The 22,985-nt window shown below is 43.2% G+C and overlaps 2 protein-coding genes across 2 annotated transcripts in view; one reads left to right on the top strand and one right to left on the bottom strand.

The window, feature by feature from the left end:
- The window catches only part of c1qtnf12 (C1q and TNF related 12), a 29,788-nt gene extending 17,976 nt beyond the window's left edge, over window positions 1–11,812 (bottom strand). Inside the window, exon 1 of the mRNA XM_004070903.4 lies at window positions 10,869–11,812. Within this exon, the coding sequence (XP_004070951.1) occupies window positions 10,869–11,045 (177 nt within the window). The 5' untranslated portion in view covers window positions 11,046–11,812. The remainder of the gene's footprint in view (window positions 1–10,868) is intronic.
- Window positions 11,813–14,388: 2,576 nt separating this feature from the next.
- On the top strand, window positions 14,389–22,965 carry sdf4 (stromal cell derived factor 4). The gene is made up of 7 exons (XM_004070902.5): window positions 14,389–14,754; window positions 15,584–15,908; window positions 19,295–19,431; window positions 19,506–19,619; window positions 19,700–19,858; window positions 20,999–21,174; window positions 22,109–22,965. The coding sequence occupies exons 2-7, from the start codon at window positions 15,598–15,600 to the stop codon at window positions 22,283–22,285; spliced, it is 1,074 nt and encodes a 357-aa protein (XP_004070950.1). The 5' UTR covers window positions 14,389–14,754; window positions 15,584–15,597; the 3' UTR covers window positions 22,286–22,965.
- Window positions 22,966–22,985: the final 20 nt, after the last annotated feature.

Below are 22,985 nucleotides of genomic sequence, written 5' to 3' on the forward strand. Positions count from 1 at the left end.
CTATTTTCCAATGATTTCAAAGATTCAGAAATGCAATAAAAATGACAACTGTTTCTACAAATACAGGATGAAAACAGAGTATTAGTTGGCCAATGATGCTTCATGAAAGGAATAAATAAATAAGTATGAGAAAGAATTACTGTGAAATTATTAGATAAACAGTCTGCTATGATTGTGTCATATAAGGTTGTGAAAGTTAAAATGCGACTTATAGTCCAGTGCGACTTATCTGTGTTTTTTTCTACTTTATAATGCATTTTTGGGCTGGTGCGACTTATACTCCGGTGCGACTTATAGTCCGGAAAATACGGTATGCCAAGAGGGCGTCGTTGTTTTCAAGGAGTTCAATATCAAGGTAGACGAAACACGCTAACTACAACAAGCTAAGGGGATAAAAAATTGTCAGGGTTTAGGTTCTTTGCTTTTATGTTCTAGTTGTTTCATGGACTGGCATGCTTTCAGTTCACTTCCTGTTTTATTTTGAAAGGTTCCTGTGTTGTACTTTGGTTTTGAGTTTTACTTTGGTTCCCCTCTGTCCTGATTGTTTCCACCTGTGTCTCGTTGTCTTGCTTGTATTTAAGTGTTGTCTTTCCCTTCCTCCTGTGCTGGTCCATAATTATGTTCTTCCCCTTTGTAGTGTATTTCAAGTTTTCGAGTTTCGAGTATTGGTTAACCTGCTTAGCAGTGGTTTTTCTTTGTAGTTTGTGGACTTTATTAAAGATCTTATGTTCCTGGAACTCCTGCCTCCTCTCCTCTCTGTGCCTGGGTACGTCCCTCAACCCCCCCGTCGTGACAAAAATTGATATTGACAGTAATAAAGGTTAAAAATGTACTTAGATGTATCTGTTTTCTATGTTAAAAAATGAAAGTATGTCATTTGGAATAAAATGTTCATTCAAAAGTTCACTTGTATTTAACGTTATTAAAATACAGTGGCGGACTGTGCATTACACACCTGGGCCTTCAGTAGTTCTACGTCTGAATCACTCAACCCTTCATGAGCCTTTTTACGATGCAGAAACAAGCTTTGCATTGCAGATTAACAATTCCTGTAGCCACAATAAATGCCTCTAAAGAAACTGAATAAACAAAACATTAAATCTTGTTATGCAACTACAGCCAGCAAAAAACATTGAAAATAACCACATAGGGAATATTAATTGTTATAATATTTATTATTTAACTCGTCAAAAAATCTCCTATTTCCTCAAAAACAATTCGATCACCCTGTCATGTAGATTATCAAGCTTCAGTTTTGTCAAGAAGTCATTTTCTATTCCATCAAGGGCAGTTCTGAGAGGCGAGTCTGTCTAGTTGTGTTTCTGCGTAGGTTTTAAGCCGAAAATGTCCGCCGGACAGACGCAGTGGACACAGCGCCAAACACACAAATCTGTATGGCTGCTTCATGATCTCACTCAGATTTTTCTGATGAAGGAAGTCAAGGAGATCAGTGGGAGATTTTCCTGCTAAATCTTCCATGGCGAACATTCCAGTCGGCTCGGTTTTTAACTGCGTCAAACTGGACAAGGTTTTTTGCTGTATTCCTGAAACTTCTGTCAAATCAGAACACTGTGATGTTGCCTAAGCCTGCTAGAACGCCCTGCTGACACCACCTCAAAATCTGATTGGTTGAAAAAAATGAATGACTGACATTGATTTTGCATTAGAAGGCCTTCAACATGAGTTGTGAAGGCCTTCTAATGCAAAAATCAATTCTGCCTGGCAACAAAGGACAGCTGAAATGCGATTAGTTAAATGCTCCCATGTGAAAAAAGCCTGTCTGGAAGCAGCATAACCATCATAAACACAATAGAAGTATATTAATAAAGCTTATATGTTTTTTTTGCAGTGACGTGCTTCCTGTTGTCCCCCCTCAACACACCTGAGCGTCTAAAAAGACATAACAGGGAATTCACTGCTACCTTGTTTCAGTTCAGGGTGTTATCAATGTTTTTGGGTAGGCTAAAGCCCAGGCTTTAGAGATGAAAAATCTTTAACTCATCCAGTGTTCTAGTTTCCTCTCTGATGCTCCCATGCTCGTTATTGACCCCTGCCTGCCTGACCCTGATTTAGCTTTGTGGACTTTTAGCTGAGCTAATAAACTTATGGAGGGTGGTAGATGGAGGGTCAGCAGACACTCGCTGATTAAGTCACTAAACACACCACATGCCCCAGGCAGAGTCTCTGATTGGTTGAAGGTTGGCAACCTCGCCAAAGTTCTGATTTATTAACTCTGGATGAGCCGCACCACTCACATCACAGAGCTGCACCATACCTGACGCTCAAAACATGCCACAGGACCTCAACTCGTGTCTGTACATTGACTTAATACTTAACACTGGACGCCCCTGAAGTGCAAATCGGATTCAGTGGGGACACAGCTTAACTAGATAACTACTACTTTCAACAACATTTCATTTAATAATGGATTGGATTTCCAGATGCTCAAGCACTTACAATGTGTCCATTATTCATTCATACTTGGTGATGGTAAGCTAAAGACGGACAGAGGCGTGGCTGCCAGTTCGCGCCTACGGCCGCTTTGACCATCACCGGGATCATTCGTGCACATTCACACACCAGCGGAGCCACACTGGAGGCAAGGAGGGTGAAGTGTCTTGGCCAAGGACACAACGACAGTTGGCTGGGGGGAGCGGGGATCGAACCGCCGACCCTTCGATCATTGGACGACCTGCTCAACCACCTGAGCCACTGCCATTTCTTATCTATTTTCTTGTAACATGGGGCAAAAGTTGTAAATTTGAGGCTTTTCCAGGTAAATTCCCTCTCACAAGCGCAGTGTGAAAGCAGACTGGCACAAATGAATGCTGGTTTGAAAGCAGCAGATGACTGAGGAAAATAACTAGAAGTTGGATTCTCTTCAGTCTGTGGTTCTTATAAATCTGATTCTATTTACTTACTCCCTCAAAGCGTGTCTGATTTATGCGCTCTTAATCCAGCACGCAGTGTCTTTGTCAATATTAAGCAATGTTGAGGTTTCTGTGTTTTGGACAAGATGTTACATAAAGTTTGGGATAATTAAGCCACCTCTTAACTCGTCAGTCTTCCCGTCATCCATGTGAAATCCCTGCAGATTATTCACTGGGGTCTATATGATTTTATTACCTAGAGGGGAGAAAAATGACTTGTGTTCCCTGCATTTAATGCGTTTTTCATCCAGTTTGGGCAAAATTAGGTTGAATTTATTTGAAGCAATAAAAAAGGGAACTATTTCCCTGGGGCAGCCTGCCACCAAAAACAAACCCAACTGTTAAAACATGTCGGCTGCAACCAGATACTGAAACTCCACTCTCCTGCAGCGGCTCCTGAAATCTTCCACGTGTGCATTTGAAGTTACTGTATCTGTTCTCCCGGCTGTTATCTGTTCATCTGCTCGTTCGTAAACACTGCATGACACGAAACATGTTGATGCTGATAAAAAAAAGAGGGTTGCACATGCAGGTTGAAGGTTAAGGCGGAATGATGGAGGGCTGCTTTTTAATCCCTTGTTTTTATATCCCTGCGCTGCACCCTGTGCAGTCATGCATGCATGAGTGGAAGAAAAGCCTAACCTTAGGCAGATGCCACCCCAGGGAGCATGGGATCCTTGTGGTGTGTGGGGTGGGGGTCCTAGCTGAAAATGCATGCTCATCGGTTGTCATGCAAACCACCACTGCGTTCCCCATCGCTGGCCTTCAAAGGCAGAGATTGACTTGATGATTTCTTGCAGAAGGGCCCAGAACAGTTAGGCATGCAAAGTTGAATCTGCTCTCTTTTTCTCTGCAATGTAACAAACTGGCAGCACCCGGCGCAAAAACATAATCACCATTTCACAGCATGGGGACGCTGTTACCAGCTCACCAAGGGCTGCAAAAACCTGTATATTATACTTCAAGCACTTTAGGAAAATAAATGTTTAAAACTATCAAAGAAAATGTTAGTTTCCCTTTCGATATAATAAGGCTTTGAAAAGCTTGGATCCTCAAGTCACATCTGTTTTGTGTACAAATTACAGCTTTAAACCTGAGTAGAGTGCTTATTTTCTCTGTGGTAGGTAAAATCAGCCGCCGAAACCACAAATGATCCAGATCTAGACGAGGTACCGGGTCCTCCACATGGTTTGGAATAAGAGCAAAGCATTGATGGAAATGGTCGTTAAATTCTCCTCTTCTCTTGCAATTCTTGTAGAATTCTGGACCTGAGTTGCATGCTTTTATTTCCACGCACAACAGTTTTTTCCAAATGCCTGAAGAAAGGAGGTAAGGGGTTTTGCAAATAGAACATTTCAGAGTATGACATGTGGTGCTCCCTACAATTACTTTCATTTCAATGAAGCAAACACAGGTGCCTAAACTTTGACCGCAACAGTTTGTCAGGTTAAAGACCCACTCTGATGAAAATGGTATTTTTGGTGTTTTTAGCATTTTTTTAGCATTTTTCTGACGATAAAAAAACGTATTTGTAAAAATAAGCAGGGCGGGCCACAAGCTCCGTGCTCCGCTCTGCAATGGGGAGGGGGAAGGGGGCGGCATTGCTCTGCTAAAACTGTCCCGCCCACAGAAGTCAATCTCTAATGAACTGCTGCCGCTCTGCAGAAACTGTGTCCTAGAAAACAAAAAAAGTTTTTTGATTTTAGCTAAAAAACAAACAAACAGCAGAGTCATAAATAAAAGAACACTGGGAACGCTTTTACAATAAATCTAAAGAGGATCAGAGCAGGTCATTAAAAAATGTTTAACCCCTTGTGCTATCTTAGATGACCCCACCCTTACATTGACGTGTTCTCCCTACCATGACAAAGGTGGATAAAGGTGGAAAGATTTCATGTAATCCATGGATACAGGGAAGATCACAAATCATTGAAGAAAAAAGGTTCAGAGCTCTGCCAAGTGGGTCTAGATGACCCAACTCCCAATGTTAAAATGCCTAGGATAGCACACGAGTTAAAAAAAACATCAAAGAAAAACCATTACTGTATTTGCGTAAAAATACAGGGATGGTATAGTTGTTCTATTTCCAACTTCCAAAATTCCTGCAATGGGATAAATGGCATGTTCTTATTTAATGTTTTTCAACCCCAATTATATCATGGTCCGGGTGAATACTCAATTCTGATTGGCTGCTGGGTGTGCATTTAAACCTGATAACCGCACGGTGAAAAAAGAAGTTCCGGTCACCTAGCTTAAATGTTTTGTATCACTGCGCCGGCTTCTTTAAAACAACCTTTTGCTTCATCATTTGGACAAAAACAAGCGGTAAGAGGTGAACTTTCTCTGTGAACTGATGCTTTATGCAAGCCATCGGGACGATCAGCATATATATATCGCCGAATCTTGACTGCAGCCTGGTGCGGCACAACGCGGACTATGTGTTACGTGCTCCGCTTCACGTAACTTTTTGTGAGAAAAGCGATCCAAATCGGAAAAAAACAAGAATTAAGGACTAAAACCTGGTTAATATGTGTTGCTTTTGTAAGTGATCATGGAATAAGCGGGTTAATGGCCTTCGAAATGTGCGTTATTACTTTTTAACGGACGCGTTTTTTAAAAAGTAATAACGCACACTTCGTCTGCCATTAACCCTTACTTAAGGCCCAAAGGGCTTTACAATCACAAGTAAACCCATTCACATACTGACGGGGGCTCTGCTGTCTAACACTGGCACCAACCTGTAACAAATAGAAGCAATGTGGGATTCAGTGTCTTGTCCAAAGACACTTCAATTCATGGGCAGGTAAGGCTGAGCAGTGGTGGACCCCTACCTCTGCAACAACTTCAACAACTATACTACTTTCCTTGAAGGCTCAAAGTGCTTTTTGGTTCGATTCTTCCACGCACGCACACATCCACATACTGATGGCGGCTCTGCTGCCTAACACTGGCGCTGACCTGTAACCACCAGGAGCAATGTGGGGTTTAGAGTCCTGCCCAAGGACATTTCGACTCATAGGTGGGCAAGGCGGGAACCGAATCTGCGATCTTCTGATCAGAGGTTGACCGCTCTACTCCTGATCAATGGCCCCTCCACAAAGCCACCCCTGGGGAAATGATTAAAAATCAATTTTCCTTTATGATAATGGCAAAAAAATTGTGATGAAGGTAAATTTGATCACCTTATGAAAGCTATTTTATTGGGTTGTACCTTACATTGAAAGGTTGTAGACAAAAACATGGAATCAAAGTCAATTTTACTATCTTATTTATTTTCCAGAGTAGTTCCATAAGCCCAAAACTTTTCACCACTTATGGATTCAAAGGAATTAGATTGAGTGATGATACAGTTATGACAACTCTATCAGAATTTTCCATCTTCAAAACCCTCTAATCCCTTTCAGGGCCATGGGGTTGCTGGAGAGTACACCCTGAACAGGTCACCAGTCATTTGCAGGGCCACACAACTACACACTCCCATTTACACCAAGGGGCAATGTTAAGTCATTAAGGCTACGTTCACACTACAGGCTGAAACGATCCAATTCCTATGCAACCTGTATCTGATCTTTTCATGACAGTCTGAACGAAACAGATCCGATCTTTTCAAATATGACCCAGGCCACTTGGGTATGTGGTCCTGAATCCGATACGTATCCGATCTTTTCAAATGCGACCGCCGTCTGAACGGCCAAGCCACATTAATCCGACCCGTACGTCATCGATACGCTACAAACTTCATAATTCTGCATTGAAGTAGGCGGAAACGAAAACATAAACATCAATCATGGTGGACGATGCTGCTGAGAGACCAGTCAGTGGAAGGGAAGCGAGCTCACCGATTGGATTAATATTTGGGGTGACAGCTCTATTCAGGCCAAACAGGGGGGCTCTTATATCAACCGGGCGGTTTTTGAAAAAGTTTCCAGCAAAATGGCCGAGCGTGGGTACAGACAATCCTGGCTCCTCTCATCAGTATCCAACCACTCCTGGCTGCGACTCCGCATCCACACGTTTCTCTGTACCGACTTGGCTAACACGGCTCCACAAAACGCCATGGCCAAAAACTTTGCTATCCTCCTTTTTAATTTTCATCTTAAAATGAGAAGATTGTAATGGTGCTGGCTCCTTTGTGAAAATTAATTTAATAATGCAAAAAGAGCTCCGCTGTTGACAACACTGTTGTTGACATCCATTGTTATCGTTAGCTACTTCAGCAAACAACGAGTGATGTCGTTCACCGTTGAGAACTCTTCTGCGCATTCTGGGTCATTTCACGTTCACACAGGAGATCACAAAAGTTCGCATTTAATTGGAAATGTGAACGGCCTCGCAAAAAAATCAGATTTTTTCAAAAAATCGGAATTGAGCTTTAAGACCTGCAGTGTGAACGTAGCCTAATTAACCAATAATGTATGTTTTTAGATTGGGGCAGGTAACTGGAGCACCCAGGGAAATGAGGATAGCATGGAAACTCCACCCTGAAAGAAGCCAGCTGGGATTTAAACCAGGGCCTTCTCTCTGTGGAGTGAGAGTGCTAACCACTACTCTACTGTACAGGCTTCCTTTACAATTTTGACAGAAAGGTTTGTTTAAATATGTTTAAATTACAGCAGAGTGGCTATAAAGAACTCTTTGGTCCATAATAAAATGTTAAAAATCTTCCAGCGTTCAGGCTGAATATGCTTTGAAAAATGGTGTTAATGTCTCTTATGGAAACTTCTTAGTTTCCTAAAATAAGAAGCAGCAGCTCGCTCTCATGTCACAAGAGTTGTGAATATGTGGAAAAATGTGAATTCTTTGGAAAACCCCATAAAGTTCCCTAGAGTGTCTCTAACATATTACAACTTTCCCATTAGTCTAAAGAAAATGTGAATAATACGACAACGCTATGGATTGTATGGACTGTTGATTGATAATGATAAACTGACTTTCCAAGAAAGTGTTTTGCGGGTGTCTGTGTTCCTGTGGCGTGGGTTCTGGTCATTGCCCTCAAGCGCTGGGCTTTGCCAAAATTCCAACAGTGGGTGAGCCTGGTAGGGCCATGTTTGAGACCCCCACTTCTCTTGGGTGTCCTCCTTCTGCTTTGCTATCTCCTGGACCTCCCGCAGGTAGGCTGGGTGGCTGCCTGGTGCGTGGGCCGGGTCTCCCTTGGGGGGCCCTGGCTCATGCCAGTTTTGACTGTAAAGGGGACTGGACTGAGTGCGTGTGACTTCGCCCATAGAAAATGACTAACTTCTGGTTCAAACCAACTGAAGCCAATTCAGTCACCAATTTTTCACCTTACAAGCGCTGCCGTGCTCGAACTGGAAGTCAGCTGGGATAGATCCCAGTCAGTCTGAGTCATCGTTTCTATGCCAACCACTCACACCAATCAGAAGTTAACTTGATGGAAGGCGACAACCATAGCGCCTGAGAGCAGGCTAGGGAGAATCTGTCAATCAAACATTTGAAAACGTTTGACGTGAGACCAGATACTTTTATTGAGGCATCTGATTGATCAATTTATAGCTTGAATAACTGACAATATTGACAAACATGAAAAAATAGGATTAGCAAGAACGTGTTAAACAAAGCTAGCACAGCAAGAATGGGTATTCTGGAACGGGATGGGGTGGGGTCACTCAGTCCAGTTCTCATATACAGTCAGTGGTTTCACCCTGATATTGAAGGTTCAACTGTTGTCCTCCTTCCCCTATGAAATTTTATGCTGTGACAGCAAATCTTCCTCCTCTCCTGTCTCAAATCTGTGGTTCCCCTTTCTCCTCCATCAGTTAGAAACCTTTCCTTCTCTGCCACCACTGTGTTGCTGAATTTCCCCAGAAATGAAAAAATATATATATTGGCAGCTTAAGGGCTCCCAGGGGACTTCCTAGCAGTTCTCCACTCTTATTGCCATAAAAAAATTCCAGGTTAGAGGAGGACAGATGCTAACTTATAGGGTTGTACAGTAGTGTAGTGGTTAGCACTTTCGCCTTACCATGAGAAGGTTCAAATCCTAGCTGGGACCTTTCCGTGTGGAGTTTGCATGCTCTCCTCATGCAATGTGTGGGCACTCTGGTTTTTACTCCCACAGTCCAAAATCATGCTTTGTAGATTCATTGGTGTCTGTAGGTGGGCATCAAACTGGCAAACTGTTCAGGATGTACCCCACCTTTTCCCCCAACAGTAGATCCAGCACCCAGTTACCCCGAAAAGGATTCATCAGGTTTAGAAAATGGATAGATTGAATTTACACACAAGCCTCTTATGTGGGAAAGGGGGGTACAGGCTAATGGAAAGCCTTCAATAGAATTGTCACATGATCATATGAAAAAGGAAAAACATGAAGCGCTGTGTTGTGTGCAGCGCACCAGTAGGGTTGGTGCTGAAGGTCCCACACACAACTTTTCGTCAATCATCACAATGGAAGAGAAAGAGGAAACAAAAAAACTCCTTGCTTCAGGGCAAACCCAGCGATTTCTCAACACGTGGGGTGCGACGTTGGACCCGCCTCTCCCTGTCACAGCCCTCACCAATCCCTCTCTGCTCCCAGCAGTAACAGATTCCTCTCACCCCACAAGGTGGGACCCCAACAGACTGATGGACTGAGATCGCAAAGTGTACACCTCACTGTTGTGATCTCTTTTAAACGGAAAATCTCTGCAGGAATGCAGCACACAAGTGCACGCTTACATGCCAGCAGCCCACACAGGGGATGGGTCAGAAAGAAATGCAGTGGAGAAAACAGTTTCCACTGTTCATGGAGGAGGAAAAAAATGTAAATGTGGAGTCGAAATGTTTGGCCAGCACACTCATTTCTCGTCGTTCAACAGACTTAACAGATGTGTCGTAGGATAAACCTACCAAGAAAAGCAAGTTATCTGATTTTCACAGTGTGTGGCGGGGATTTTTTTTTTTGCTGTTTCTCAAACAGAAACGCAATAAATGCAAACTGGAGTTCTTCCACACAGCTCAGGTCTCAGCTGCCATCCGAGGTGACACCGTCTGGCAAAACACTGCACCTCTGGAGTGATTATGTCATTAGCGTCTGATTGTGAGAGATGAAAAGAATGTTGGAGAGGGGGCAGGCCCAGGGGGCTAATCTTCACTGAGGTGTTCCCTTTCAGGACCCTTTTCTATGGGCCTTTGTGCTGGGGCTCACGGGGCCACACTGCCCCTATCGGATGTCAGAACTGACATTGCCCTCATGTCCACCCGTATTTCCCTGAGAGTTACGTCACAGCCCGCAGAGCTGCGACGCCTCTGTAGGCGTTAAATCTCCTGGGTGTCGGACACAAGGTCATCCTTCAATGACGTTGCTTTTACAAGGCTAACCAAGTCAAATAAACTCTGGCAGGCCGCAACCACCTACAAAGTGTTCCTAAAGATACAAAGGAGACCTCACTGTTTGTGTTAGACTGGAGGGGGGGGGTTAGAAGGTAACCACAAGACTTGGAGGCTGGTATTTCGGGCAGTGAGTCTTACATGGGAACATATTGGGTGGGCTGTGGGCAAACAAACAGCTTGTTTGAAACCTTTACGAACATGCAGAACCAGCAGTAAATAACCGAGCTTGCCTTTCCACTAAAAATGACCCCTCTTTCTTCCCCAAAAACTCAGGAATTTTCTGTGTTTTTGGGATACAGATTTATCCTATTTTACTTTCAGGGTGGAACATGAAAGCAGAAGTTCTTGCGGCGCTCTCTAACTGACGCAGGGATCGCCCTACGGACGTCCACATTCCTGGCATTCTCCCGGAACTCATCCATTTCAGGTTTCGCACATTTTTGTCCGTCACAGCGACTGGAGCGTGACCTGCCGGGGCACACCTGTCCCAATGTGGCTCCTGTCTGCTTATTTTGACAACGCCCCTCGCGCCTGTGCAGGTTTAACCTCTGACTTTTCCCTATGCAGCTCATGAGTGCATAAGAAGCTTAAATTGGATGTGAAACTCACTCCCTTGGAGCCTCCACCGACTTCTTCGCTGTTGGAGAGAGTTCGGTTGTGGGTCTCCGTCTGTTGCGGCGTGACCTCCTTTGGCCTTTTTCTCTCCTTCCTGGCATCCGCCCCCTGCAAAAGGACACACTGAGTCCAGAGCACCGCCGCCACCACGGTCAGAGGCCCACACCTCATCGTCAGGGCTCTCGATCCAGCTCAGGTCTTCTGGATGGGAGGACCAGCCGTAGAGACGTGAGGATGCCCACGAGCGAAGACAGGGCGGGAAAGTGGAGTGGAAAAATGCAGCTCCAGGGACTTCTTATCCAAGAGACTGTCTGTCTGACTGCTGCTGCTGCTGCCGTTCCTCCCCTCTTGATGAGCTCTCAGCCTGCACAGAGCTGCAGGGGCACTGCTGGGTCTCGCCAAGAGAGCCAAGCAGGCTTACTCAACTATGAAATGCGTCAGGGGAATGACAAATCTGCACAGATCTGACAGCAAATAAAACCATTAGTGAGATTTTTCACGCTTTCTACTCTGTCGGGGGGTGAGGTTCACTGGACAAAGGGTATGGGGGGGCACAGGGGGGGGGGGCAAACAGGGGGAGGCAGGGAGGAGGGGCGTCCCGAGCTGAGGGTGGTCTGTGAGGGATGATAGAACTGCTTTCCTCCTTCACTTTGTCCTGTTTTCTCTCAGGTCCTCAAAAGTCTCATCCAAAGACGCAGGCCAGGTCGTGGTGTCCGAGTCTGCAGGGATGCAAGGTAGCGGTCCAAAACTTCCTCCAAGCCTTCTTCTGGTGGGTTTGAAGCCGGTCTCCTCCGTCAGACTCCACAGGCTTCAGGGTGTCTCCTCCCCTCTGGCTCAGGTGCAGCTCGCACCTTTTTCTGCGAATCCGTTATGATGCCGGCTCGCCTGATTCCCTCGCGCCTCCTGTCTCTGTTGCTACTTTGCTCTGAGCTTCCAGGAGGGCTCTCAGCGGGGTTTTATCATCTCTCATTCTCCCTCCCCCTTGCCCCCCCCTCCCTCTCCCTGCCTTGTGTGTCTCCCTCCAAGCAGCCCTACAAGCATATTCAGCTCTGTTTTATCTCATAGCCCAAATGCTCGAGCTGCGCAGGCTCTCTGACAGACAATAAATTGTATTTGTCTGCGTCTGTTTTTTGCTATAATTTTGGCTCCAACCAAAGCCCTGCAGATGGATCCAAGCTGAAAACAGCAAACAAATGCATGAACCTCCCTTTTCTTTTAATGTCTTCTTTAAGTTTCTTATTTTTAAAAAAAATAAAAATAAAAGTTTGCATTCTTAAACTTCAAAGTAGGACATTTGAAGTTTATTTTATTTAGTAAACTTCAGGTATACTGCTCCACTTTCAGTATAGATTAAGTATACTTGTAGTAAACTCAAATAAACTACTTTTTGCTAATGCTGTAATTCTGACCTAATACTTGTTGGTCGCAGTCCAGCTAAAATGTTTACGAAATCAGTTATTAAATACATTGTTTTAATCTTTTTTAAATTAATTTAACCCTTGTGCTATCTTGGATGACCCCACCCTTACATTGACGTGTTCTCCCTAACATGACAAAGGTGGATAAAGGTGGAAAGATTTCATGTAATCCATGGACACCAGTGACGATCACAAATCATTGAAGAAAAAAGGTTCAGCGCACTGTCTAGTGGGTCTAGATGACCCAACTTCCAATGTTAAAATGCCTAGGGTAGCACAAGGGTCACATATACTTGAGCCATAAATGTGGTTCAAACGCAAATTTTTCAAGTTTAAATAAAACACATTTTCTAAAACCAGTGTGTCAGGCACTCACAAATACCGTTCTCACGCAGTGCCATCTAGAGGAGCAGTGCTGAACTGCAGAAATGCTGATTCCTTAGTAATAGATAGATAGATAGATTCATAGAATTTATTCCAGACTCATAGTCCAATCAGTAAAAAGGAGTACACAGACCCACCACATTTAAAAAAAATACAGTGTCAAGAATACACAGCTGAGGTACAGTGTATAGTTCCAGTTAATAAAAAAATTTAATAAAAAATACTTAATAAAAATAAATTAATTAAAAAAGGATAAGATTAAATACCAAGATAAAAAGATTACATATACATACCACACTATAAAAACCTTAATTACAATGACAAGTAAAAAGACAGTCCCTCCAGTGTTTCCAGACTCCAAAGTGCGATTGTTGTGCTTCCGGGGTTTGCTGAAAAGCCTTTGGAGGACTAAGAGCTGCAGAAAAGTTCGACTAACACAGAACCAATTGTTTTTAAGTTAAAAAGTGAAGTCAAACTCAATTAAGCTTGCAAGTGAAGAATAAAGTTACTAATTTGTTGTTTGTGAGCATCAGAAGGAACATGTTTTCTATGTTTTTCTCATACCGTCCTTTCTATAAATTGTTTTAGCAACTAAATTCTCCCAACTCTTTAGTTTCCTCCTTAAAGACACGTTCCGATTGTAAATTGTGTTTTGGTGTTTTTAACATGTTTCATTTTATCCATGATGCAGGACATATATTAAGAAAAATAACCCCATTTCTGGGTTTTTCTAAATTCAAATCTTTGCGATTCAGGAGCCGAGGAAGACATGCAGTTTGAAAAAAGAAAAGAAAACTGTATTTGTGATGTAGAAAATATGCTGCGTGGGCCATTAGCTGCCCACTCCGCTCCGTCCTGATCCAGAAAAATAGATTTATGAAGTTACTATGTGGCTCAGCACGGCTGGATAGCTCCAATATTGCTTGCCATTTTTATTGCACCACTAATGTTATTATTATTATTATTTTTGCACCAATAATATTAGGTTGGTGGTGTGAAGGGCTGTAAGCTAGCGGGAGAGCGATGATGGAAAATGAGGGCAGGTTTACTCTGTGCCAACAGTGGAGTAGGTTTTTAAAGTTTAGTTTTTTACTTTAAAGTGACAGTTTGTAATATATTTAACCCTCCCTTTAGATAAAGCCTTTTAAACATTTTTTTTAAACCCTTTTGGCCTATTTTGATATGTTTGCATCTATTTTCAACATTTTAATCAGTCTGTCGTGTGTTCAGCTTGTCACTTCCGATTCATGCATGTCTAGTTTCTTTTTAAAACTGGTCTGTTTTGGGTTTTCTTGATGCATCAATAAAAGCCAGAAATTCTTGTGTCTGTGTAAGCTTCAATGTGTCCAAGGTTGACTACATATCCATCTTTTTCAAGGTTTTATAGTGCAGTTTCTTGCCTTCATTATAGTTTAGTCATTAGTTGGATCATCTATCTGTATGGTTTATATGTGTAAACCAGAAGGTGTTATTGATAATAACTGAATACTGACTATTTGGTAATCATAGTGTCGGTTGCCAGTGGTTTCAACTTAGCTGTTTAAAGTATGCCTTTCAATATAAGAAAAGAAAGAAAGTCATGTCATACTTAAGAGCAAAGAATATTTACACACACATACAAAACACCAAAACACTTTTCTAAATCTATAATCAAATGTTTTTATTAAATTAAATGTAAGGGGGGGGGGGGGGGGGGCTTTTATTTTGAAAGTGCATTCCGGATATCACTTTTGGAGATTTCAGGCCACTTTCTCTTCGCAGCGTTAGCGGCTAATCTGCTAGCAGTTCAACTGAAGGGGGAACACAACAAACAGGAATTGGTGACTCAGCGCGTGCTTGTTTCAGTCCGCCACCGGTGCCCCGGTGCAGTGAGAGAGTAAGGCGGCCCGCATTGTGGAGGGAGGGACCTGTGGTGGAGCCACGTGTACAGGAACTGACAGTCCGAGAGCCACTGCAGATCCCCGGTGGAGTCCCTGTCACAGCCCGACGTTAGCTAACCTGTGTGACACAGCTGATCTGCCGCAGACCACCTCCTCCGACCAGACGTCCCTTCCCTTCAGTGAGACGTTTACAGACAGGTTGGTTGTTCAACTGCCGTATTTTTCTGCCAATTATGAGGATTGTGGCTCATACCCTTAAGAAACCCGTAGGTATCGTTAACCAGGTGGTTAGCCACAGGCAAACTAGCTTTGAAGTAACTCAATTAACTTACTTACGGTATGGCTAAATTAACTTCAAAAACTGAAATTAGATTCCTCTGACATCGTTACATTTATATATTTTGTTAATAAAATAGAGTAAAAGTAGACAATTAAGCAAAGCCTGCGGGGAAACTAAGTGAGGGTTGGTGTAAGTTTCATTTACGACTTTACGTGGCTGTCTGCAAACGCACCACAATGTTTACTTTATATCAATTCTCATTCTGGAAACTTCTTGTTGCGTTAAATGACCCATAGGTAAATTTGTTTAAGCCAAGTTTGTAATCGTAATTGGAAAACTAAACAAATTCCGGACTTCTGCGTGGGTTTATATTTAAACAGCAAATATTAAAACCTAAAGGGAGGAGACTGGGTTTCTATTTGAGCAAAACTAATAGATTAAATCATTAAAATTAACCTTTCTCATCGGACTTCGAGCCTTAAGCGTAAAGTTCCCCTTTTATAACAGAATTTCATAACTGCTAGAATATTACAATCATTCTCTGATGCTTTATGATATTGCTGTTTTTCTCCTTATATTTATCTTTTAGCAATTTAAAATATATATTATTATTGTATCATGTAACGTAATATGAGGCAGCCACAAAACTAAATAAAGAAAATGTGTCCTTGAACACAACATACAAGTTAAACAAACTTCACTTTTTAACGTTGGTTTACGTGACCCCATGCTTTCTGTTCCCCTCAGGTCCAGTACCAGCCATGGCTGTTTGGAGGAATATGTGGTCCAGAAACCTCCTGACTTTCTGCGTCTGCGTTTTCCTGCTGCTCCATGCGATAAACGCACGCCCAGCCAACATGTCCGCCTCCAAAGATAAGGTTCCTGTCAGCAAGGACAAAGACGAAAATGAGATTCTGCCTCCGGACCACCTGAACGGGCTGAAAATGGAGCGGGATGGTCACCTCAACAAGGACTTCCATCAGGAGGTCTTCCTGGGAAAAGACATGGAAGAGTTTGATGAAGACTCTGAGCCAAGGAGGAACAGGAAGAAGCTTATCGAGATCTTTACCAAGTAAGATTTCAGTTTTATTCTGTGTGGTCACATCGAGATAGAAGAGAATAAAAGGTGTGCTGATCCAGGCCACTACATAGTGCCGCACTATATAGGTTTTAGTACTGGTAGTTAGGGAAAAAAGGTGTCCCTTTACTCTCCTCTTTTCTGAGTTCACCCTTGTTGACATCCTTTTGTGTACTGGAACTCTTCAACCGTTTATGCCGAGGGTGTCAAACTCCAGGCCTCCAGCTGGTTTTCCAGAAACCCTGCCTTATCTGCTGTTGATTACCTGGATCGGGTGTGTTTAGCCAACAAGGAGCTTCAGTGGCAGCTTGGTTGGAAAACAAGTAGAACTCCAGCCCTCGAAGGCCTGGAGTTTGACACCCCTGGTTTATGCGATCAAAGTAATTTCAGCGGATTCTGAAGCACAGAAAGTGGCTTTGCGCCGTTATGTTTGCAATGTGTTGCATATTAGTGGAAAACTGATATGAAAAGCCATTTTTTTCCGTGTCTGAGTCAGATGATTGATTAAACGGTTGATGCTTTACGTTATGTCAAAGAATGGGTGTTATTTAGGTGTCTCTGCTGTTAAAAGCTTAACATTTTACCCCCACCCCCTACCACTTGAAAGCAGGCCTGGAATCTATCAATCAAATGTTTTAAATGTCGGATGTGAGACCAGATACTTTTATTGAGGCATCCGATTGGTCAGCTTATAACTTGAATAACTGGCAATAAAGGAAATAAAATGTTTTAACTATGAGGATTATCAAGAAGATATTGAAAAAAAAGGTAGTGGAGCAAGAATGGGTATTCTGATAAATAGAAAGACTGAGCGTTAGCTGTTTATTTCTCTATAGACGTTTATGGCCGTGTCTGAATTCCCACAGTAATCCCTAACTACTAAAAAAACTAGATAGTGCGGCACTATGTAGTGCCCTGGATTGGAAAAGCAATTGAATTGTGAGTTTGACTTTAAAAATGGGACCCAATGCCTCCCTGCTTGACACTCAGCATTAAAGGGTTGGATTGGGGGGTAAAACCAGCGCGGCTGTGTCTGCAGCTCACCGCTCCCCCAGGGGATGATTCAAATGCGGAGAACAAATGTCGCACACCTAGGTGTGAGACAGACAGCGGGACTTTGACTTTGACTCCAGGGCGTGGCTACATGTCAAGTTTTCTTTGCTTTTAACAACAGTATTATTTTGATTGTAGTTAGTGTCTTGTTGCTCTCCCTCTTCTTTTTTTTCTTAATTTTTACAAGTATTTATTACATTATTTAAACTTCAAACTATCAAAACGGGCTTTCTTTTGTCGCAGACAATAAAGAAATCTCTTTTTATAGTCATCTAATGACTAACCAACATGCTGTTACAGCAGAAACACTTGATTCCTGTTTAATAATGGTGAAAACTCCATTCGTTTTCACAGTTTTAACTGTCTAGTTTGTCTTCATGAGCACAGCAGGCGTAGCAGCTTTTTGACATTATTGTTATTATTCTAATAACCTTTTCATGGATTCTGAAGACTGAGAGAAAACTAACCAGAACTAAAGGACTAACCAGAGAAGTGCTGTTTTTTTAGTGATGTTACATGTTGCATGTAAAATGAACTTCTACAAATATTAAACACATATTTGGATCCTGTATTTCAGAGCTGTTTGTTTTTGGGATCTATTTACAGTATCCACAGGCGTAACTGAATTCATGTTCGCTACATTCTCACTGCAAACACTCAGTGTTTGCTCCTTTGTCCCTTTAATGTTTGCGTTTTGTAAACTCCTTTCAAAATAAAACACAATCAAACATTATTTCTACACTTCATCAACTCTACACTTTGCATTTCAGTCACATGAATAGAGAAGCATCATTCTGAATGTGGTTTTGTTTTTTGCAAAGCTGCTTTACTTTGATTGTTTTCTGCATCTTAGATCAGGAGTGTTTAAACCGTTTGACCTATTTCCTCTCCCTGCTGACTTTCAAAATAAAGCTCTCGCCGCAAATGTGGGACGTCTTTGCGAACCGCTGCTGTTATTTTTGTTGAATCCTGACATTGCTGGATGACAGCTGTGCGTACAGTGTTGTTGCAGGAAGTGCTTCACAGTGTCTGGGTAACGCAGAGCAAAAGGAAGAGCTGCTAAAATCCAACTGGTCTGTCTGCATTCCAGGAAAGTCACAGAAAGTAAAACTCCCTAAAACAATCTGGACTGACAGCTGCATGGGAGTAAATCTCTACTGTTTGGTTTGATTAAAAATAGCATATGTAGCAAATGTCAGTTTCAGTTACTTTGGTTGGAAAAATGGCATCTTTATTCTTTCCAAAAAGGGGAATAGATTCCATCTGTTTGGATAAACTGCTGTTTATCAGCAGTGACAATTTCTGTGCATTTACCCCAAAAGGATGAAGATGATGCCACTTCTCTTCCTCCCAGATTCAACCCTTTACTGTCCTGTTAGTCTGCAACACGTGAAGGTTCATTCCAAGGTCCAAGCTGGATCTCCACACGCCAACATGCAGCTATAAAAGCAAACTCTGCACTGAAAACAGCACAGGTGTGCCTGAGAGCCCAAACATCAGTGACCTGCAGCTGCCGGTTCCAATCCTTCCACAGGGATGTGATGAGTTAAGGCTGTGGATAGTTGATCTAATTTGATTCACAGGTCAAACCAGGATTATTACTATTCAGTATTTTATGTTTGGTTGCTATATGTAAAATAATATTTTTCTACCTTTGATTTAAAACAGGAAATCAGAATCAATAAAACATAACAGATTGGTTATGTACTACTTTAAATAATGTCACACTCCAAAGTTTTTCCGTCAACTTCCTGGTTAACTCCAGCAGTAAACAAATCATAAACGCCACTGTTGTTTTGTTTCATTTTACAACAAATCCTGAAAATGTTCTCCACAGTTTTCCCATCCTCAAAGTTTTGCTAACTAGTTACAGTAGAAGACACCAAAATAACACACTGTCTGTACTTTCGGTGACGGTAACACATTTGGTTTATTGCTTTTGCATTGGTTTACTGCAATTTTAGAGTAATAATTATAGTTTATGTCTCCTAAATTCTGCTTTATTTATTAAGATGGCTAAACAGCTGGGCTCTGTGGTCTGATAGCCGTAGGGTATACAAATCAATAAAGTTTGTAGTTTGGACATCACAAATAATCGTACTCAGTTATTCAGGAACAGATTGGGACAAAGTATTGGATTCTGGTTTCAGCCGTAGTGATGAGGTTAATAACAGCAAAGAGAAGGACTAAATAACCGCCGTGTTTGTTCTTAAAGAGCAAAGCGAATCTCCGTTTACTTCCTAGTGTTTTTTTTTAGGTTGAATTGGATCCATTTCTCCCGTAACCGTTGGGTTTCTCGACGGTATAAAGTGTTTTTCTCTCTCCAGAGTTGATGCCAACAAAGACCGGAGTGTCAGCGCCAAGGAGATGCAGCGCTGGATCATGGAGAAGACCGAGGAGCACTTCCTGGAAGCCCAGACGGAGAACAAGAACAGTTTCCGTGCCGTGGATCCGGACGGCGACGGTAAGCCGGACCTCGCAGGTTGCCACCCCTCAGAGGAGGCTCGTTGGAGTCACATGTCACCCTCTTGTGTCCAGGTCATGTGACCTGGGACGAGTACCGAGTGAAGTTTCTGGCCAGCAAAGGCTTCAACGAGAAAGAGGTGGCAGAGAAGATAAAGAAAAACGAAGATCTGAAACTGGACGAGGAAAGTGAGTGCAACCCCCCTCCCCCCTCTGTCAGGCTTAACTTTCAGCGGCTGAAGCTCTGAAGCTCTGTGTGCGTTCTGCAGCTCAGGAGGTGCTGGAGAGCCTGAAGGACCGCTGGTTCCAGGCGGACAACCACCCCACGGATCAGCTGCTGAACGAGCAGGAGTTCCTGTCCTTCCTCCACCCCGAGCACAGCAGAGGAATGCTGCAGTACATGGTCAAGGAGATCGTGCGAGACCTCGGTACGACGCTGATTAGTGATTTTAAGCACTCGAGTTGTTGGTTCAAGGCCTAAACCAAACCAGCAGATAGACTACGAATAATCCAAAACGTATTCTTTCCTGTTCAAATTCTCTCCAATCATTCCGTTTATACCACTCACTGTAGGACTGCACAGATTCTTTGAAGAGTTTGAGTAGAAAATACATCGACTGTTTTTATTCGAGTCAAAAGTCGCTGAAATGTCAGAGAGGGGATGGAAAGAAATCGATCAGAGGGAAAAGGAGTCGCTCCTGAAAGCATGAGAGGGCTGTAGATGATCAGCAGATCCAGAACATCATCAATAATCCAGCAGATTAAAAAGAAAGGTCACAGCCTCAGTCCCAACTGAAATATCAAGGTCATGGACAACTCTGTGAGCCTGTAGAGGGAAGGCGTCCATGCAGTTTCTCTACGGCACGCTGCAAGGGACCAATAGTTGACCACAAAAACGTAGTACACGCACCACAATGGTACGTTCCATTATGATGACGCCCCCTAAGGTTACTTACTGCAAGACGCGCCTGCCTTAAAGATGCAGCCGCTCTCCTCTATGACCCTCTATGGGCCCAGACGACCCCAAACCCCCAACAAAACTGCCTTTTCTGAGTTAACCATAGATTCTGAGACTGCCAAATTAAAAGACAGCCTCTGCCCTACAGGAAGTTCTTATTCTGAAATGACTGAGCCGAGCTGGGAATGAAGTCACGCAGAGGACATAAAGCATTTCTTAGAATCAAAGGCCTTCCTGAGCAGCTGGGGAGACATTTCTACTGAAATTATGACTTGAAAGTAGATTTTAGTGGAGAGCTAAACAAAAGTTAAAAGAGAAGTCCCTCTGGTTGTCAGAGACTGAAGACCGTCGCTGTCCTATAGACGAGGATATGCAAACAATCTAAAGAAAGCAGTCTTTGCTATTGTATGGATATGCAAAATGTTTTTCAAAACGAACAGAAAAAAAGGACGTGACCTTCTGGGGTGGAGAAGTTTCTGTCTGGATCAGACATGAAGGTTTCCTCTGCGTGAGCAGAAGGTTAAAGGGATTTCTAGAAGTTTTGACTTTGTGAGCGATCTGCTTCAAGGCTGCAGCTGAAGCCTCCCTCCCTCTGTGGGTTTGTGTGCAGACCAGGACGGCGATAAGAAGCTGACTGTGTCGGAGTTCATCTCCTTGCCTTTCGGCACCGTGGAGAACCAGCACGCTCAGGACGTGGACGACGACTGGGTGAAGGAGAGGAAGAAGGAGTTTGAAGAGGTCATCGACGCCAACCGCGACGGCATCGTCACCATGGCAGAGCTGGAGGTAACGGCCTCCATCGCCCACTTCCCACCTAGAAACCAGCACGCCCGCACACGTCTGCCGCTACGTTCACACAGGACACGTGACGTGCATTCAAGCACATTCTTACCCATGGTGTTTCCACCGGACAAGCAGGGAGGGCCTTCTTCTTCTTCTACTACTGTTTACGGGCTCATGTCCGCCACCTACTGTTGGTGTGAAATGTTCGAGTGATGCGACTCTCTGGACTCTTTCTGCTCTGTTCCCAGAATTGAAAGACTTGTCGTCCAGCCGAGACAAACCGCAGTTCTTCACGTCGCCTCCATGATCATTATCACTGTCGTTTTGTATGTAGAGCCCAAAAACGAGCGTAGAATCGTCCATAGTTCTGCATGAACATGAGAGCTTGAAGCCCGAAATGCACGCGCTTACATAGACATAGGCAGACTAGAAGAGGTCGCTTGAACGGGCCGTGCAGAGGGCGGCGTGAACGCAGCTTGACGCTGACGTCATGAAGGCAGCATGTGTTTCTCCTACCGTACCTGTATTGGTTGTCTTGTGACATCAGCGTCTCTTTGACCAATCAAAATCAGAGAGCTCGTAACAGTTTTTAGCAGCCCTATGACAGAACAACTCTAATAGGGGAGGATCTAGAGAGCATTCAGTTTTTGTGAATAGAGAGCTTTTTTTAATGATTTAAAATAGAACTATTCATTCATAAATCTGTAAATACAAAATAATACTCAATATTAAATTAATTAGTCGTTTTTATTTAAAAACCTACTTCTTTATTCGTGCCTATATTGAATATTCTTCTGACACCATTTTCTGATTAAACCAAAATATTGATTCATTATAAATAGATGTTTCAAATCTTGGGCTGCATCGACGCGTCGTTCTGCAGCTGGAATAGAAGCGTGTTCCGTTTACGCTCCTCTCTCCGCCCCCTCGCCCTCAGGAGTACATGGACCCCATGAACGAGCACAACGCTCTGAACGAGGCCAAGCAGATGATCGCCGTCGCAGACGAGAACCAGAACCGCCACCTGGAGCTGGAGGAGATTCTGCGCTACAGCGAGTACTTCACCGGCAGCAAGCTGATGGACTACGCCCGGAACGTGCACGAGGAGTTCTGAGGGCCCGCCTCCTCCATCCTCACACTTCAGGGACAAAAACAGGACAGGAGGAGCGCACCCTGCTGGTGTGCACTTTTTCACTGCTAACTCCAGATATTGGACTTCCCCCAAACATCAAAGCCAATTCAGTCTGCATGTGTGTGAGTCTCTGGTTTATTTATGTTGTGGAATAATCACACATTATCGAGCCCCGATCACTTTGTATATAATCCAATTTCTTGCTGAGTCATTCACAGACGAGCTGAGTAATGTAACTGTCCCCATGGAGACCACGTCCTGAAAGCATTCATGCCCCGTCTGTCACCTGGAGCTCATGTTGTTGCACTAAAGATCACGTGTAGACATAAAACACTCATATTTGCATCATCTAGAGGAAAAAGCCAGCAGATATTTGTATCTCTGTCATGTGAGGCGAGATCCAGCCTTTGAGTTCTCCATCGTCCTCCCTCCTGGAGGAACATCCATATATTTATTCTCCTGCAGACTCCTCAACACCTCCCTGTGCTCCTCCAACGTACGGACAGTCAGACATTCCTGCACTTCTCTTTCCTGTGGAGTTTTTTTTTTTTTTTGGTCGACTCGGTCTAATTGTAAAATAAGATTTGTTACTGAATGTGACAGCTTTATAAAAATGTTCTAAAATTATATTAAAATATCAATAAAGTCAATCTTTTGCCGTTCTTTTCCCTATTCATTAATG

This window comes from Oryzias latipes, chromosome 7 (assembly GCF_053564925.1).
Source record: "Oryzias latipes strain Hd-rR chromosome 7, Olatipes_Hd-rR_3.1".
In the NCBI taxonomy this organism is placed as follows: domain Eukaryota; kingdom Metazoa; phylum Chordata; class Actinopteri; order Beloniformes; family Adrianichthyidae; genus Oryzias; species Oryzias latipes.

Coding starts and splice junctions, on each gene's coding strand:
- sdf4 (XM_004070902.5), top strand. CDS start 15,598: ATGGCTGTTTGGAGGAATATGTGGTCCAGAAACCTCCTGACTTTCTGC. Junction 19,432..19,505: donor CGTGGATCCGGACGGCGACG/GTAAGCCGGACC, acceptor TCTTGTGTCCAG/GTCATGTGACCTGGGACGAG. Junction 19,859..20,998: donor GGAGATCGTGCGAGACCTCG/GTACGACGCTGA, acceptor GTTTGTGTGCAG/ACCAGGACGGCGATAAGAAG.